The sequence below is a fragment of the Folsomia candida genome, unplaced genomic scaffold (genome assembly GCF_002217175.1).
Source record: "Folsomia candida strain VU population unplaced genomic scaffold, ASM221717v1 Fcan01_Sc010, whole genome shotgun sequence".
In the NCBI taxonomy this organism is placed as follows: Eukaryota; Metazoa; Arthropoda; class Collembola; order Entomobryomorpha; family Isotomidae; genus Folsomia; species Folsomia candida.
The window spans coordinates 848,259-868,115 of NW_019091202.1; the positions used below are offsets into that span (position 1 = coordinate 848,259).

At 36.4% G+C, this 19,857-nt stretch overlaps 1 protein-coding gene and 2 long non-coding RNA genes across 3 annotated transcripts; 1 reads left to right on the forward strand and 2 right to left on the reverse strand.

The window, feature by feature from the left end:
• Positions 1–5,257: 5,257 nt before the first annotated feature.
• On the reverse strand, positions 5,258–5,956 carry LOC118436705. Its single transcript, XR_004835654.1, has 2 exons — positions 5,900–5,956; positions 5,258–5,827 (listed from the first exon to the last, which is right to left on the reverse strand). It is a non-coding gene; the product is annotated as an uncharacterized LOC118436705 (long non-coding RNA).
• An 8,534-nt stretch (positions 5,957–14,490) lies between these two features.
• Positions 14,491–15,388, forward strand: LOC110854534. The gene is made up of 2 exons (XR_002548330.2): positions 14,491–14,903; positions 14,988–15,388. It is a non-coding gene; the product is annotated as an uncharacterized LOC110854534 (long non-coding RNA).
• A 347-nt stretch (positions 15,389–15,735) lies between these two features.
• LOC110854617 lies at positions 15,736–19,051 on the reverse strand. Its single transcript, XM_022103081.2, has 3 exons — positions 18,712–19,051; positions 18,529–18,598; positions 15,736–18,070 (listed from the first exon to the last, which is right to left on the reverse strand). Exon 3 carries the CDS (start codon positions 18,054–18,056, stop codon positions 17,286–17,288), a length of 771 nt encoding a protein of 256 aa, XP_021958773.1. The 5' UTR covers positions 18,057–18,070; positions 18,529–18,598; positions 18,712–19,051; the 3' UTR covers positions 15,736–17,285.
• Positions 19,052–19,857: the final 806 nt, after the last annotated feature.

A 19,857-nucleotide genomic window follows, 5' to 3' on the forward strand; every position in this document is an offset into this window, starting at 1 on the left:
AGGTTTTTCAAATTTGGAAACTGTTAATGTAATTCTTGGCCTCCACTGCAGCCCTTTCTGGAGAAAAACAGCGTCTCGCGTTCTCCAACTGACTAATTTTAATGCATCCCATCTATATCCCATCACGGAGTTAGGAGGATGAAATCTTCGTCATTTTCTTCGTGGTAGGAGATCTCTAGTTTCCGCTGAGCATACATATATTCAGTCGTCCTGTTTGTTGAATATTTCCTCCATAGTAAATACAAAGTTAGGAAAATTATTCTGAAGAGACATAAATTTTTGGATTCGCGCTAAAATTCGAAAATTTACAGAATTTTTAAAAACCGAGGTTGTGGCTGGAAAAGAGTTTAAAATTCGCGCCTCGCGCTCAAATTAGCGCATTAGGAAAAATGCAAAAATACGGACATGCTTATTTTTTGTGGTGAACAAGATAAAATTGGTCCCATTGAGATCTGAGTTGTACACGTAAAGACTTGCGTTGTAAGACCTTCATTTGTTAGGCTAACTTTTTCTGAGATCGGTACGGATTTCCTCGGACCCTTGCTTTCAGCGCTTTCACCATGGCTGGGGTCCTTATACTCCAAGGTCGACCGGATCTTTTTCTGTCCTTTATACCCCCAGGTTCCATGTACCATTTAGGGCATCCAAAACCGGGTTTTCCGATTTTGTGAAACCGGTTAAAAACCGGGTTTCAAGTTACCCGAAAACCGGTTTTATCATTTTCCAGAAAAACGGTTTTGTAAAAAAACCGGTTTTATCACACTCGAAAACCCGTTTTCGATTTTTGATAAAAATTGTTTTAGAACTACAAAGTATTAGTCATTTCTTGTTTTTCATGCAAAAATAAATTGTACTGAAATATTTCTTTCCAAATTAATGCGAAACGTTTGTTCAACTTTAAATTCTAGCCATTATATTTAACCCATTTTTAAAATTTTGTAGAAAACCGGTTTTGGAGAAAATCGAAAACCGGATTTACGAAAATTTAAAAAACCGGAAAAATCGAAAACCGGTTTTACGAAAGTTTTCCAAAATCGGAAAAATCGAAAACCGGTTTTTCAAAATTTTCCGATTCTGGATGCCCTAGTACCAGTTGATGGTATTGGAGATTGTCTGCCGGCTCATCTTTTTTGGAATTTTGAAAATCTCATATTGACGCATCAAGTGGAGCTGAATAATTCCTGCTCTTCTAAGTAACAACCTACAGAAGGAAACTTAGAGTTATTTATGCTGGACTACCAATCGCTTTACGAATTGGCTTTATGAAGATAAAGTCTGTGGCCGTCAGCTAACGAGGTAAATATATAGTGGAAGTTTATCAAACTATATAATTCGTGTCTGACTAGATAAAAGATCTGATGAAGCATTAAACAATTGCGAAACCGGTCACAGTTGGTGATTAAATATATCCAAACATCGGTAGAAAATGTTTTTCTTTTCATAAAACTCATTTACAATCAGCTTTGTCCAACTAGCATAATGCACGAATACCTTTTTTGGTCTAGTTTTCCTAAACCATTTCTCCACCCGGTGATAAATCCCGGAAGAAATCAAACCTTTTAATCGACGGTACACAAATGGTTCAGTAATGAAAAATTTACCCCTCGACCACAATTTACTACCAATCCGGTAGGAAATTATTACCAAGCCAATACCAGCACGGAATATCTACGTGACAAGATTTTTAGCAGTGTACGTATTCGATTATGTCATTTCATATAATTGATGCTCATCATTCCCACACCACGACCTGGACTGAATTCTTGCATAAGTACGAAGGCGCATTGCTATCTACTAACGGTGATTAGCCAGGAATTGCTATGTCGTAATGTTTGACAGGGCTATAAGATCACAATCACATGGAGCTAAGTTCTTTATCAGGAGAAATGTCACCAGACGGGCTCCAACTAGTCGATTTGTGCAATCTCACCGGACGAACTAACTTCAAACGCTTGCATAAATTTCAATTGCGTCCAGAGTGAGTAAATTAATATCCAATTACTTAATCCCATTCGACTCAACGGCCAGGCCAATATGTAAAATACGCATGACAACAGTTTATACAACGATGCATGATGAAGTGATTGATTAGCAATATCTAAATTTTTGGAGGTGCTGATATTCCGTAATCAGCTACATAAATTCCAGTGCCAACTTTATTAGGAATTGAGAATCATTTAAGTAGATTACGTATTTTTTAGTTGCTTAAATACGAACAATTTTCCCGTCTACGTAGTCAGTTTTACTGCCATAATTTACTTGACCTGTACTTATCCATATCATAAAAAACATGTTTCCATCAATTTCCCCCCAGCTTATTTCCGTTGGCTTAATTGTTCTCTCCATAATTTGCAAAATTAGTGCAGGAAATACTGAAAATAAATTTCCAGCATCAAAAACTCAAGAGTTAGCATCTTCTCCGGTACATTATTCCAACCAAAGTTTGTACACTCTGGATGAAGTCCCGGTTCAAACGGACGTACACGGTTTGCAATCCTGCCCACCCGGGTATTTCGAATGTCCCGATGGGATTTACTGTTGTCCGATGGCGTCAAGATGTTGTGGGAGGTATTGCTGCATTAATGGGACTTCCTGTATTGGGGGGACTTGTCGCACCACTACCCCCTCGTGTCGACCCGGGTATTACAAGTGCAGTGATGGGGACTGTTGCCCGACCGGGTCGATTTGCTGTGGGAAATATTGCTGTCTTAATGGGGCCTGTCTTATTGGGGGGCCATGTCGCAGCCCGACACCCTCGTGTCAACCTGGGTTTTTCGAATGTAGCAATGGGGACTGTTGCCGAACCGGGTCGATTTGCTGTGGGGCGAATTGCTGTGCAAATGGAGCAACTTGTAGTGGGAGACAGTGTCGGGGGACATCTACGGGGACAGGGGTAAGAAATTTGGGGGAGGGCGTAGTCGCTGTTGCGATTGGAATGGTGGCATTTGGTAAAAATTAAGAAAAAAAATCAAAATTGGGGATGAAATTTAAATTAAGTTATTTTGATTTGTAGTGACGTGGTGAAAATATTTACAAACCTAGAGGCGGAGGTGATTGATTAATTTGGACCTACATATTTTATATAATTTGAACCTATTAAGGGAGCCCGACAATCTGAAGGATAATTTGATGTCTTACAATATTACTAGCCGATAACCCCGTCTAAACGACGAGCTGTCGTCGAGAAATTTAAATAATTATTTTTATGACTACACTCTTACAATGCGATGACGCCAGCGGTCTCGCTCCGATTTTGATGAAACTTGGATAATTATGTAGCCTTAGGTAAATAATTGAACACATGTTTCGGGATTTTTTATAATGCTCAGTTTAAACAAAGTTATGATGGTATAAGTGGCCGAAAATTCGCATTTTTCTCGTGAAGTTTTTCTTTTTGGTTTTTGAGGGAGAAAAATGCGAATTTTCGGCCACTTATACCATCATAACTTTGTTTAAACTGAGCATTATAAAAAATCCCGAAACATGTGTTCAATTATTTACCTAAGGCTACATAATTATCCAAGTTTCATCAAAATCGGAGCGAGACCGCTGGCGTCATCGCATTGTTAGAAACCTGGTATTGAAAAAAACCTAACGGTATTGATATGTGACTCTACCGGGCTGGTATTAAACGGTTATACCATATTGGTATAGAACTGGTATTGAAATTATACCTCATAGTAATAATTTCAATACTAATTGGTATCAAATTTTTTACCACGTAGTCTTAATTCAATACCGGATCAATACCACGCGGTAAAGTCACGTATCAATACCAACGGTTATTAATTTTTCTAAGAATGTATTGACTAAATTATGATGCTAATGATTTTATGAATATTGACTAAATTATGAGGATTATGATATTAAGCATGATATGAAAATGAATCTTTGGTGTATCTACATATATCATGTATATCTTTGGTAAATATGAATGTGCCTTTTCGTTGCACGTTTTTCCCTGGAACTTTGCCCAGTTTTTATCATTGTAAAGTTTTTTGAACCTTATCGTGACCTCCTGGACCCCACCTCCAAAATTGTGTGGACTTCTGCCATTGGCTGGTGTGGGTGAGGAGACTTTCTCTTTGCCAGAAAGTTGGCGTCCTTTCTGGCAGTGAATTGCCTTTTAATGTGAAGTTCGTTTTGAAATAATTCAGTGTCTCTCCAACTATCAGAATAGCAATACATTTTTTCCCCTCGTCTCATTGAACACTCTAAAATTTTGTAATTATTGGCCCATTTGTGTGACAAATAAATGACTATAACCAAGTAACTATTTTGTGACCACGTTGCCCTTATTTACAGTTTTACGGTCACATTTACGCCACCGAGTTACATAATCACACACATAAATAAATACATATATATAGTCATCGTTCAATAAACTACACGAGCCGCATGGAAAGTTTTACCCAAATGTGTCAAGATTATCTTGGAATTATGTATAATAAAAACATTTAAGAATACATAGATTTGTACAATGAGTCTTTTTTCGCACTCTAACGATTTTGATGTATAATGGTTTATTGCAGTTGCCATGGACGTTTGTGACCAGGGTTGCAAGCGGTATATATCACCTAGTGAGATTTAGTGAGATTTGATGATTTATGTCAATCATCTCAGTTGGGACTGAGTGAGAAATATGAGAAATAATGAGATTAACCTGTAGTTCATGACCCCGTCCGCTAGGTGGCGCTAGTGCATAGCTCACAAATCTCACTATATCTCATATTTCTCATGTCGCATTAGTTCTCATTATATCTCAGTGAGATGAGATTTACGAAGGTGAAATGAGATTTCTACTACCCTGTTTGTGACATTGTTATGGAATTTTTGTAAGGTTGCTAATGAATTATTTTATGGTTGTTCAAACTCAAATTATAACGGGAATCATAAGTACAATGTGCATCTATATGCAGGTGCATAACATGAACAAAAAATTAGGCCTACTCAAGCCAAACTCATAAATGTCAAAATTTATGTAAAAAACTTTTTCCAATAATCTTGCGAAATGCAGGGTCATTTGTTCTGTTAATTTTCGATTATAGATAAATCCCATTGCTTTATTGAAAAACCTTGGAAAGCGAAATCTTATAAACATGTACTTTTTTTATGCATGTATGCAAATGTATGTAAATATATTTTTTAATGAAGAGTTTAGTCGTGATTAAATTGGACGTATGAAAATATTTAAGTACATATATACTTAAGAAAGCACAATGATGATGATGTGCAATTAATCTGTTTTGTAATTATGTTGTGATTCATTATTGTTTATCTTTTATTCAGGAAATTTATAAGTATTTTATGAGACAACAAGTATTTACATATGTACATACAAGGTCCAATTAAACGCATGTGGGTAATCTAAATAAATACACAACAAACTAATAATAAATCGTTCTTATCCAAAAATGGTTCCGATTTAGTTAAACATAGTAAACATGTATAAATGTAGCACCAGGGCAGAACCCGCAATTTACATAAAAGGTTTATGGTAATTAGTGCATACTGTAAATATTATGTAAATATGTATGTTAAAGTGAATTTAGGTAGTCTCCTTGTACATCGCAAACTATTGTTTAGCTTATTTATATATAACAAATGTACTCCTTATGGCTCATTTGGGTGCAACAAGAATAACTTGCAAAATTACGCTAACTTTACCAAAAATTGCATAATAAGGAGATTGCCTAAATATAGAAAATTTACACAGCAATGTTCTTATTTGATTCGGAAACTTAAATAATTATTAAACTAATCTTCTCTACAAAAAGTGATATAATTTGTAAATACAGGGTGTTAATAAAGTCCGATCCCATTTTTCCTGTAAAAAAGTGAAGGCTAGTATAAAAAAAAACTACCCGTGATACTTACAAAAAATGTTCGACATATTTACCTTAGTATTTGGTCTTGTTACCATTTACTTTAACCATGCCCTCAACTCTTTGTTTAAGGCTCTGTGCTAATTTTTCCAATGTGCCTCTGGAAATCGAATTCCATACATCTTGAACTTTTTTTTACTAGCTCTTCCCTCGTCCGGGGTTGTGGCTCTTTGTATACATTTTCCTTAAGTATGGACCACTGGTTCTTCAGGGGATTCAAATCTGGGCCGTTAGCGGCCCACACCCCCTTGCTCCAGACCGTTGAAACTTGCGTCTTGATGAGACTCAAACTCGCTTTTGCTGTATGGGCTATAGCACCATCCTGCATGAAAACTATTTTTCTTTCATTCGGAAATATTTCCTTGTTCCCCATGCTATCGAAATAGATAGGTAATATTTTTTCCATATAATGCTTTGCATTGACTGATTGGCCTTTTGGTATGATATGTAGAGGGGTCACGCAACGTGCACAAAATCCACCCGCTACCATAACTTTAAGCCCGAATTTTGGGATCGCTCTTGATGGTACATCCGATTTGTTTTCTGTCCTGTAACGAACATTTTGTTGGTTCAATTTTGGATATAGTTCAATAATAGATTCGTCAGTCCAAAGGATGTGACTGCGCAATTCTTCACCAAGTCTTTTTTCACTCAAATGGGCACTTTTCTGAAGGAGTTCTTCAAATTTCAGACGGTCATCGATATATTTTTGTGACATGAGAGGTTTTTTTGGTTAGTTTGTAAGCTGTGTGACCCCACTTCGTAGTTTTCACAAATTTTTGCACGGTCACACAGTTAATTTGCTTCTTCTTCTCTTTATAGCGTTTTGAGTCATTTAACTCCCTTGCTCAATTACGTAATGAACTACCGGTTTTCTTGCAAAGTCTGTTTTTAATCATTCTTTTTGTGGTAGGTGACACCTTTCTGGGTCGCCCTGGTCGCTTTTTGTCGTGGACAAAATTTTTATTCTTCCATTTCCAAACAGTTCTGCGGCTGCAGCCCAATTTTTGCACAATTTCTGTAGGTTTAAGCCCCTGCTGATGCAATGTTTGTATCTCAACTCTAAGATGCTCATGACTTACACGTTTAGTTGTTCCTCCCATGGTAAAAATTTGAAATAAATAACTTCACTGGTTCAAAAGTTCCAGCTGAATTTGTAACAACCACGCTCCAAAAAATGCATGGGATCGGACTTTATTAACACCCTTTACATTATGCAAAACATAACAAGATAATTGAAATTGTTACTACATATATCCATGCAAATTTCCCTTTTAAATTATTATATTTTGCGAATCCCCTTACGACACGGAGTCTTAGGCCTTCGCAAACTAGCTAAATGAGTCGCAACGCAACGTAGCAAACATTTAGTGAGACGTGAGTACCCTCGACGAGTGTGGTGTCCTCGGTTACACGGCCGCCGAGAGCTGCGTCCCCGCTCTCCTGGGTCGCACTTGCCGCGGGTATTTACCCGGGAGTTAGTCGACTGGCACATTTCTTTGGCAAGATCGAGCCAGGAAATGAGCCTGTTCAACGCATGGTTGGTCAGAATTTGCTCAAATTCCTGAATCGTTCTAATGTCCACACGACTCAAGAGGAAGTGGATGTAGAACTGTTCTACCTGAGTGAGTCTGCCAGGCGGGATGGCCTCCAGTTGAGCGCGGGTAGTTCGGACGGCGGCAAGGAGTTGGGGGAGGCCCAAATTTTCATTGCGGGATGACAAACGGTTCCTGGAAATGGTCCTGTTTTGCTCTAAAAGTTGGAGCAGATCCTGGGCGGGATTCTTGATACAGGTGGCCTTGGCGAGACCCATGAACTTGGCTGGACCCTGAAACTTGGCGGGACGACTCTTATTCATGACCTGTTTCAAAAGCCCAAATTTTTTACATGCGTCAAATTTCCTAGAACCAGTGACACGCGTAGATTTGAACTTTGGCCACTTGCCAGTGAATCCATTTAAGAATTCTTTTCCCGGTTTAAGGCCGCTGACCAGGGACAGATCTTTAACCAGTTGGGCGGTACGTCTCCTCACGACACCAAGCTCAGTTTCCGCCCGAGAGACCAGAGCAATCGCCACGTCTCGTACGGTGAAGAGGTCCGTCGGGTTGATTTTATCCCGGGAGAGGTATTGGTGGCAAAAGTTGTACAAGCTGACTAAAAGTATTTAAGTTTCTTGACCTCGGCATGTTGGAGTTTAGCGGTCCTTCGTGACAAAGAGACCGCCCCACTGTCATGATTGCCCAGAGCAGTGTCGAACCGCTTAATCCGGGCGGTGAGGTCAGCCAGGGTGGCCTTAAAGTCTTGGAGGGACATGTTGATACAAAAGTATCAGAATGAAAAACCGGTTAGGACAGTGACGCCTAGCAACGACGAATAATAAGACAACCAAATTAATTAAATTTCAATTTAGTTACTTTCCTTATCGGACAAACCTTACATACGTTTCAGTAAAAATTTGTTAAACAATTTACCATCTTATTTATTCACGTGCGCTGTGAAAACTGGAGGCAACCGGTCACAATCCGAAGAAGGTTGGCTCCGATTTTTAACTTGTATATGTTTTTCACTTTATTAGTGGACAGTGTATGATGCACAACTGATGAAGGCTGAGGATGGTGATGTTTATGTAATAACTGGGTCGCTGGAAATGTGGTGGGTGAGATTAATACTGATCCTGTCTTGAGGAAGGTTTGCCTTTTATACGTGAAGATGCAAGGTTGTAAATATATACGGCTTAAACGTTTTTCTGGAACAGTGTGGTCTTAAGTAGTTCTAGATATTTTAATTATGTATAAACTTATGTATGTATGTATGCTGCGGTGAGGTTAATCCGTTGTCGGAGGAAAGTAGAGTGAGGTTATTTCCTTGTGGGGAAAGAATGTTTGCTGGATTGAAAGAGCATTTTATTATTGGACGGACATTTATGTATGTACTTATCAACATAGTATGTACATATGTGCGCAAATAAGTTTGTTGGTATTTAGGACATGACCGATTTTATGAGGACCTTGTTAACACTTGCTTGTATGAAGTTTATGCACATAAATGCGACGTTTTTTTGTTTATGATGACGTTCGTTAATAGGTGAGATGTTATTATGTGTGCATTTTTGTGGTTGCATGTGTACATATTCAAATATGCATCCGATGACGGTTTGTATCATGTATGTATGTTAGTTCAAATTGATCTATTCAATGTTCCAGAGGATTCTATTAAGTCATGTGCATGTCCGTGTATGTATGTTGTTAACTTGTACAAATTCGCATGTTCGTGAATGTGCGCAAATTGTGCAAATTAGGATGTGGATAGATGTGCGTAAATTGTGAAAATTAGCATGTGCATGAATGTGAGTGAATTGTGCAAGTTAAATTTGCATGCAAATTTTGACGTAGTATGACGACTTGTAGTAAATTCTTGAGGTGTGAAGTTTAAAGAAATTTTGGGCAGCAAATAATTAGTTATACAAAAAATTAGTAAATTAAAAGGATGACATTTTAAAAATAAATTAGGCGAGAGCAAAGTTCGTATCATTTGCCATGAAACTGAAAAGAATGTCGTAAACTTCGCAAGATTTAAAAATGTATGCACCCTAAAATCTGAGAAACTTGGGAGATTTGCCGTGAGTGTGCCCATTTGTGCATTATTTACCAATATGTTTAAGTGTGCAAAGTCTTTTATTAATTTTCATGATTTAAAAAAGCTCGAATTTCTGACAATTATTCCAGCTGTAATTTTTTTTGCGATAGATTTCTGTTGCTGTTTTATTATCTATATTTCATGTATTACACAATAAAAGGTCATATTCAAACACGCCTATTTATAGTACCTGTACGTATGGATGTATGTATATATGTACAAAATAATAGTAAACCGTATTTAAACCCACTAATTTCGAGACGGCTAAATACAATAAATAACGTAACGGCAGAACCCGCAATTTGAAATGGATGTGGTTAGAAAATATTTTAGACATTATTTAAATAAATGGGCTAAAGTTGTAGGTTATTCGCTTATTAAAACAGACATGTGCTAGATTACAAACTATTCTATTTTTTTTTACATTTTTCAGATTATGTGTGTATGTAAATATGTATGTATAAGGTATTTATTTTATGTGGCATGCCAACTTATTTAAATTAAGCATGATAAACTAGTTAGAAAAGATTTTGCAGGCTTCGCAGGATTTCGCAAAAAAAATCCAGAAAAAGTTTGTTTGACCTTCTGTATCTCAAAATTTACCCTAAAATGTGCCTATTATTATTAAATAAAATTATTTCCGAAATCACTAACTATGTAATTCTGCAAATGAAAAGCGATAGAATTTACAGATATTCAAACTCATCGAAACTAATTTGTGCATAACAATATTACAAAACCGTTTTTTGTGCGAAACTTATGAAAAAGTTAATTTTTGCGAATCCCTCTTCGGCACAAAGTTCTAGATCCTCGTGAATTTGCCAATTGAGTTGCAACACAACATAGTAAGCGTCGAGTGAGACGTGAATACGTCTGACGAGTGCGGCGTCCTCGGTCACACTCCCGGTGAGTGGTGCGTCCCCGCTCTCCGCCGTCCGCCTTGCAGCCAGATTCTACCCGGGAGTTAGTCGACTGGCATATTTCTTTGGCAAGATGGAGCCAAGAGATGAGCTTGTTCATTAAACGGTTGGGAATAGTTTGCTCAAATTCCTGAATCATTTTGACGTCCAAACGGCTCAGGAGGAATCGGATGTAGAACACTTCTACCTGAGTGAGTGTGCGCACCGGGATGGCGGCGAGTTGAGCGCGAGTAGTCCGAACGGCGGCAAAGAGTTTTTTAATTCCGTTACAGATGTTGTCTTGGCGGGATGTGAAACGATCCCAGGAAGTGGTCCAATTCTCCTCGGTGAATGGAAGGAGATGCTGGACAATTGCGGTGCAAGGACCCTTGGCGACGTTGGGATTGGCGGGATACTTTACGCTCGTTTTGGCGGGAGACTTGATACTGGTTTTTGAGGGGGGTTTGTCGTTCGTCTTGAAATCGCTGGCTCTGCCTGTACCCCTGGAAACTTTGGGCTTTGCGGGATATTTGAATAATTTGGGCTTCGTCGGACCCTTGAAGATGTTCCTCTTGGCGGGACGACCCCTCGTGGCTTGTTTCATAGATTTTAACTTTGTCAAAATTCCATGGATTCCATTTAACGAATGTTTTTTCGACTTGAAGTCAGACACTAGCGACAGTTTTTGAACCAGTGCGGCAGTCCGTCTTCGCATAGCGCCTGCCCTAATTTCGAGTGCAGAAACGAGACCTAACGCGACGTCGCGTTGGCTAAATAAATACGTCGGCATAGTTTTGTCCGAGGAGATTTGGCGGTAGCACAAATTGTATAAAGTTGCGATGTCAGATTTAAGTTGTTTGAGGGCGACAAATTGTAGTTCAGCGGCCCTTCGAGATAAAAGGACCGTCCCGCGGTCATGATTTTCCAGCGCGGCGTTAAACCCCTCTATCCGAGCTTTCACGCCAGCCAGGGTAGTTTTAAATTCTTCGAGGGGCATGTTGATACAAAGTATCAGATGGGATATCAGCGGGGTAATATGAGATTTCAGGGTACTTTGGCAGTCAGGGGTCGTTTTCGTTTCTTGTTTCAAAAATAAAAGTTTTCAAACGTGGGTTAAAGCCACAGTCGTTATGGAAACAGTGAGAGTTGCCGGGTCTGCGGGATCCGGGTTACGGAAGTGGCGGGGATCAGAGACTCAACGAAAGTCCAGCAGCGTTGTAAATTTTTGAACACGACGAAATAAACTTGATTCCAATTTAGTCCCTTTACTTATCGGACATGCCTTACATATGTTTCGGCAAAATTTGATAAATAATTCGCAATTATTCATGCGTGTGAGTGGGAGCGGTGGCGAAAAATTGAAGAATTTTGGAGTCCGTCGGAAGGAGAATTTGATCCGTCGTAAAAATCTTGGATTATTTTTTGGAGCACAGTGTGTTTGGTGAATTTATTTATCGAGTTGGATGGCTTTATTTGGATTTCTTAATAAAAGTGAGAGCTTGTTGTTGCACTGATGGAGGTGAGATTGTTACTGATTCTTTGTCGAAAAACGTTCCCCTTTTATACGAAAATTCAAGGGCGTACAGAACGTTTTTTGAGGAAAAGAGTGGTAAAATTGTGTTCCTGGTGGTTTCTTACATATGTAAATTTGTACGTCACCTTGAGATTAATTACTTCCTTGTTGGAAAGAACGTTTCTTGGAGTGCGAGCAATTGTTGTCTTACATATTTATGTGCTGGACAAGTATGGAAATATGTACATAACTACGAAACTACGGATGGTATAATGACGTTACATTTTTTGTGTGAAGTTTATGCATATAAAGAGCAACGAGGTGATTTCTGGTGTGACTGGTTGGTGATGATGAGTTCCGTGTTTTGTGGTACGATGAGACTACATGTGCGTTTTTATGGTTGCATGGATAGGTATGTATGCGTCTAATTACATAAATATGTCTCTACGTGTTGCAGGAATGCTGATATCCACTTATGCCAAATTTGGCATGTTGTGCAAATTTGCATGCACATTTTTTTACGTAGGTACAAACATACATATGTACATATCACCTACGATGTGTTCACATATACATATGTATGTATGTATGCGTTGCTCTTGTTGCATTTGTAAATATGAATACGTCCAATTACCCACTCTTAAAAATAGTGTTACCCTTTTTCAAAAGTAAAATGCACTGTGGGTTCTGTATTACGTAAATTAATCCAGAGTAGCGGTAACTTGATAAAGAATTAAGTTTATGCTGGATTTTGTAGTTTAGGAAATTTAAAATTCACGATGTAAATATTTATTGTTTGAATGGGTAACTTTATTTTTAAGCGTGTACATCGTCTTGTGAATAAATATATGCATTATTCAGATGGATACTGATCATTTATGAATGTACACATGTGCGTAAACTGTGCAAATTTACATGCAAATATGTACATAACAGTATGAATTGAAGAAGTTCCTGAGATGTCTTCAGATTGAAGTATACCATTTTTTTAGTAAGTAAATTAGGAACAAAATTCGTAAAATTTATCACCAAAAAAATTTAGGAAGGCTGCGGAAACTGAAGATTAATCATTTCCTTGCAGTGGAACAGTGCGCTGTTTTCCTATAAATAGTTTTTACGACATTTGTGCATATGTTCCAGTAAGGTTATTTCCGTAAGATAAAGAACGTTTACTACCGCATACTTGTTATTGGACGGTAACGTACGTACATAAATAGGCAATAATTGATGGTGAACAACTTGTTTTTTTAAGTGAAGTTTATGCCGTTAAGTGATGAGCATGGTTATGGCTGCAATGTATGCATTATGCGTCCAGTTAAATATTTTGTGATGTATGTAGTATGTGCACAAACTGCAAATTTACGTGCAAACTTTATTCATGCAAGGACAAATATGCTGTCTGATAAATGTGCAAAATATAATTGTATGTATGCTTATGCATACATATTTATCATAAGGAACTTGTGAATTGCTTTATCGAAATTTTTGAATTTTTATATATTTACATTAAACATTTCAATTTTTTAATAGGCTAAAATTCAGGAGACAGGGGATACATATTTGTGTACCAAATCGAACATATAATATCGCGAAGCTCAAATTGTTAAATTTATAACTTCAAAATAAATTACCTATAATTTTTTGTCAAGGGGATCCACATTCGTTTTCAAAACCATAAAAAGCGGAAATGCTGTAAATTACTTATATAATATAAGTTATATTATAGTTGGAGGGTATAAAATAAATCACTTATAAATACAATGCGAATCGATTTTTTGTATTTCTATATAAATTTTAATTTAATGCAACTCATCTTTAATTGAATTGGGTTTGAAACGGAAGTACTTCAACCGTGTGAAAACTTCTTTTTAAACGCAGCATTCCACATTTGCCGGATACCCTGGACAACTCCAGGCTCCAGCACATCGCGACATGCAAGAGTACATCGAAGGCCGGTCTACACAGTTCCAATTTGATGATCCGCAACAGGCAGCTAAAAAATTAAGCAATTTTTTAAAATAAATGTTTCCAAAGTATTATAAATTTCTGTACATATTGAAAGGACGTAAATTTAGAATTTTTACTTAATTAATTAAAATACCTTCGACCTTATCGAAGACGAGACTTGTTGCAATAATTAAAACCATGAAGAAATAAAACTTGATATCCTTCAAAATCATTTTTTTAATTTAGTTATTTTGTCAAATTGATATATTTACAGTTGTTGGGAACTGTTTAACTGAAGAAAATTTTAAACTCAGGATGTTTAAGTATGTTTAGTAAAGAATGCTTAATTATGCAAGCAACCTGACTCGGGCCACATACATAATTATTTAAATGTGTTGCACATTAAAATGAAAATAGATAATGTATTTTAACTATATTAAAAAAAACTTTACATGCGCCGTTTGAATGTGACATTTCAAAGAAATTATGATTTTTCTAATAAAAGTGTTTTTAACGAGTTTCTCTTCAAAATATTTATCTACGATGGCAAGTTTTTAGTTGTGTTATTCAAAATTTAAATTAATAAATACATAATAATAATTAGATAATTATTTCACTTGAAGGCAAATATGTGACTCGTGTCACGTACACTTACATTATAAATTAAAATTTTCTGTAAACTTTACAATTTTGCAATTTCAGCAGGTGTGCATCCTCTTATGAAAGGTTTATGTGATTGAATGAATATTTATGAAATTATAATTTTGTATCTTACTGCCGAATTTTGAAAGCCTTCACAAAAATATGTAAAGTATATAAATAAAAAGGTAGATGACTTAAATAAATTCGTTCAGATTTAGAATTATCCTTGCTAAAGTGAGCATTTAGAAAAAAATTCCAGTCTTGTCGAAATTAGTAACATTTAATTTTGGTAAATTAGATACAAAATGTCCCTAAATTCTTTGAAGACCTGGATTCTTTTTCTGTTTGTGGTAATCATATTTTTCATCATAAAAGCTGACGGTAAGAGTAAATAAATAATTTAGAACACAATACCAATTTGTACAAAATTATGTGTTGGTTGAAATTATAAATTTACATATGTAGCCTCCTGTTGTGGGTGGAGTGGCTGGAATTGCGTGGATCGCAGCGGGAAATATACTTGCTATTCGCGCTGTGGGGGTGGCTGGAGTTGTCCAGGATATCCGGCGAATGTGGAATGCTGTCAGTGAATAAATCAAGCAATTTTTTAAATAATAGAGATGATGTTACCCTTGTGGAATTTTTTTTGATCAATTTGCCGTACTTGCCGTGATATGCCCAACTTGTATGCCCAATATATGTACTTGGGTTACTTAGGTATTCATATGCATTTAACTATTTCTTAAATATTTAAATAAGTTGGTGTGCACATTCTTCGAGTAATTTTCATAATTCCAAAAAAGGCAGAAAGATTGTAACTTAAATATTTGAATTATATCTAACTTGAATAAATCTATTAAATTGAATATTTTGAATTTTAAATTCTTTAAAGCTGTTAAATTGGATATTATTTTGAATTGTATATACATAAATTCTACCGGGCTTTGAAAAAATATGTTGTTAAATTGAAAATTGAAATTTTATGTAAATAGTTACATAAATTCTACCGGGTTTTGAAAACAATGCGTTACACAATTTATGGTACACCGCTAAATTTATACATAACTAAATAAGAAAATTATACATATTTGGCGTGAGTATGCCCAATATATGTACTTAGGTATCCATTTAACCATTTCTTAAATATGTAAATAAGTAGGTATGCATATCCTTTGAGTAATTTTCATGATACCAAAAAATACAAAAATTCTGGTCCAATTTTTCAACTTGTTAGTAACCACCCCCATTTAATTTTTCTTGTTAGACGTACATGATACATACATACTCATACATATATTTTGAAAAATACTATATACAAAATCATGCCACATTTAAGTTTGCCGTTTTCGCGGATTAACCCCAACATCAGAATATCAAATTCCGATCTGGTGCACGGTACGTTAATTCAACGCTGAAAAACGAACCTACACGTCACATCGGGGGACCCTTCGTATATTACGTAATTAAAAAACGCGGATTTTAATATCATCCTTTCCCTTGCCTATCCTTCCCATGTTAAACTTAACACGGGTAAGATATACGACTCCAAACTACCCACTGACTTTTTTAATGACGTAATATATGAACCTTCCCCCTTCGACATGTAGGACCTGACCAGAAGTGAGACTTACGGGTTGGATGTGATCCAAGATTTTTTTGGGTAATCCCCCAATTAATCCCCCTCAACACCCGCACCGTAAAAAGGGTCTCTTTCGAAACGAGGTACTTAAACACTCCGAATAAAAAAGTGTGCAAAATTGTAAGCGAAATTTTACGAATCAAAATTTTGCTCAGAATTTCGCACAAATTAGTCCTCAGAGTGAACCGTGTCTCGTAAGATGTAAAATTGACACTTGTCATTTTAGGTATCTTACGAATTTCCTCTCAGTTTCTTAAAATTTGTGCCGTTGCTAACAATCGAAACTTTTCAATTGTTTAGGAACGTTGACAAAATCTGTACCTTCCCTCCTAGGGACCAGTTTTGTAGAAATTGGCATTTTTACCGGGGGGAAATTTATTGCTGGATAAGGGTGTTATTTTTTAATCCATGAGAAACATTGAATTTTTTCGGTTTAACTGACTCGAATTTTTTTCTTGTTGTTTTTTTCATGGAAATTTTTTGCTAAGGTTGTTAATTTAATTTTGCAGGGTTACAAGTTCCTAAATTGTTTGATGATTGAGATGTTTTCAATTTTATACACTGATTTTTTTAGCAATTTGTCAAAATTTTGAATATTTTTGGCAGTATTTTCTATTCGTTTTTGGCAATATTTTCAGTTAATTTTAGACATATTTTCTACCCACTTTTGCCATATTTTTTAGCAGTTTTTGTAATATTTTCTGCTAATTTGTTCAATATTTTCCAGCAATTTTCCCCTTAAATAATGCGACTCTAGAACTGTTCCGGTGGGAGGGAAGGGGTCAGTACAAACAAATTAAACAACATCACTGGCGTAACGTTATTAAAGATGAGTGTATTTAAAAGATGTATTTTTGGTGTCCATAAATTGTGTAACGGTTTTAAATTGAATATTTTTAATCCTGTGTACATATGTAAATTTTTTAAAGCTGTTAAATTGAATATTTAAATTTTAAATAGTTTAAAGCTGTTAAATTGAATATTTAAATTTTAAATAGTTTAAAGCTGTTAAATTAAAATTTTGAATTTTATGCAAATATTTACACAAATTCTACCGGGTTTTGAAAAGAATGCGTTACACAATTTATGGCACACCGATAACTAAGTGCCTAAAACTATGACTTCTAATAGCCCGACTCGCACGTTTCCAGAATTTTATCGAGTCCCAATAATTGATCCAATTCTGCGAGTGAGTCGGGCCCCTCAAAATTATCGTCGAGTGGGGATGAGTACATCATCCCCACGCCGGAAGTAATATCCGCGCTGGATATTACCACGTGGTCATCCACGTGGTCGACTTTTTCTCCTCCGAACAACGCATTTTTCAAGATGAGGTCGAATCTTTTCCGGTAATTTTCATTTTCCGCGGTTAGTTTTGAAATTCTGGCGTCGGAATCTTCTTTTTCGGCCAAAAGGGCAACGACCTGATTGGTAAGGGCCAAATTTTGCGCGTTTAAGGACTCGTTTTCCGACTGCATTTTTGCAAATGCTTCCTTCTTCAGGTCACGATTTCGCTTTGCACCGATCGCATTTCGGACTGATTTTGAGGTTGGTGGTTCCTCGTATTTTTTAGCTTTTTTCGTGACCTGGGTGATCTTTTTGTTTAAATTTGGCGGTCGGCCGCGTTTCCGTTTTAATGGCGGCGGTGGTGATTCAGGAGTGTCCAATGGAAGAGTGGGGTCAGGGTCATTGACCTCGGGGTCATTGACCTCGACCTGGAACGGAAAAAGGACCAATTCGGAGAAAGGGCCCCCCACATCGTGGTGAAGGTCGTTGACCTCAGCTGCATTATCATGACCGGAAGTGAAAGCCTGGTTCGAATCGTTCTCAGCATTGAAGAACAATTGGAACAGGTTATCGTCACTTGAGGAGAGAGATGGTGTTGTGGTGTTCATTAATTTGATGTTGTCTATAAATTAAATTTTTGATGGTTAAGATTTAACAAGTGTTGGCGGAGGATATGTTACGTAAAGTTTCGTAACTTGGTAAATTTTGTGTAGTTTTATACATACATATTTATGTAGATGAGACAATTTACAATTTTTTTTGTTTCTAATATTGATAAAATTGTGGAAACATATGATCCGAGCTTTCAAAATTTGAAGTTACAAAGTTTTGCGTTACGCGAGGCAATTAACGTAGGGCTTGGTAACTTTGTAAATTCATAAAATACATAAATTTGCACACTTTTGCCAATATTTCTCTGAAAAATTAGTGTAAAAACTTCCGTAAATGAACTCCGATCAAATGCATCTTTTTATTTTATAAAAGTTTACAAAAATATTTATAAAAGGTTACGGATTTTACAACGTTTACACAGTTACGAAATCTCGCGTAAAAAGTGGTTTAAATGTTTAGTACCCTCACCTTTAAGATGTTCTTTTTTTTATAACGTCCCTGGGGGAGTATAATGATCTCGCACTGTTCTAGATGTTACCTAAAATCAAATTGCAAAAAATAATAAGTAACAATTTGTGAAATTTGGCCAATTTTTGGCGAAACTTTGTCCAGAATTTTAGCCCCACTTTCAAAATTATACAAAAATTGTACCTTGCGTCCTGTTGTTCTGACTTTGACCTGGCCCATCGGGCCCCTTATTGCTCCCCCCACATTTTTGCTAAAAAAATTCGCTCTTCGCGAATTATGGTGTTATTTCATTCCTTCTTTGTGTAAGACTGACCTCGAAGAGAAAGGTTGTTTCGATGCAGAGGACAAAGATGCAAAAAATTAAGAGTACGTGTGATTTGCAGAGATGTTGCCAAATTGGGCGTCTTTATCCAAGAGGACATTCATGTGGGTTATGAATACTGCAATTTTTTTGCAAGTTAAGGGTTAAATAGTTAGCTTGATAAAATTCAGGTATTTGCAAATCCTAGTTTCGCATATCTTGCAAAAATTTCTGCTGTTACATACATACATATGCGAATTATCTTAGTTACGCAAAATTCGGAAACAAAAGTACATAAATGTGTTAAAAACTTGTGCAAATTTTCAAAATAAAAAATGAAAAATTCACAGAAAACTTAAACTTATTTTCTGAAATTCTTAAAATTTTCTAAAATTGCAACTTTGTAAAATTACACAAACTAGGTGGACGCCACTCCATGAAGTAAATGTGGCATCGAACCCTCTCTGAATTATTCGAGGCAACGTTCATCTCTGGTAAATCGAGAGGGGTCGAGATTGGGCACGGGTGGTGAGGTTTACCACAAAGTTTGACCCTTATCCACTTGTTGGATTGGAGGATGAAGGCAAACTGGATTTTTTGTACTCTCCAAAATGTAGCGCTTGTTACTTATGTATGAAGGTTATTTCATAATATTATGAATCTTCTCGAAGGGAATGAAAATGTGATGCAATTCACGCAAGGCTTGGTAACATTACAACTCCATTATTTTGTTAACTCACAAATCTTTCTCAGATTAAGGGCGAAAATTTATGAGATTTTGATGCTACAAGTACTTAATTAACAAAAATTGTCGTTGACAACGTCAAATAATGGAGCGTTGGATGATGGACACTCTTAAAAATGAGTTTACCTTTTTGAAAAGTTAATTTATTCTCAATTTTACATTAATTAAACAAAACTGCATCGAGAGTAGATTTTACTACTCATCAAGCTAACGTTACTCTGGATTTCGTGTAGTTAACTTAATAACGAATTCAGAGTCGATTTACTTTTCAAAATGGGAAATT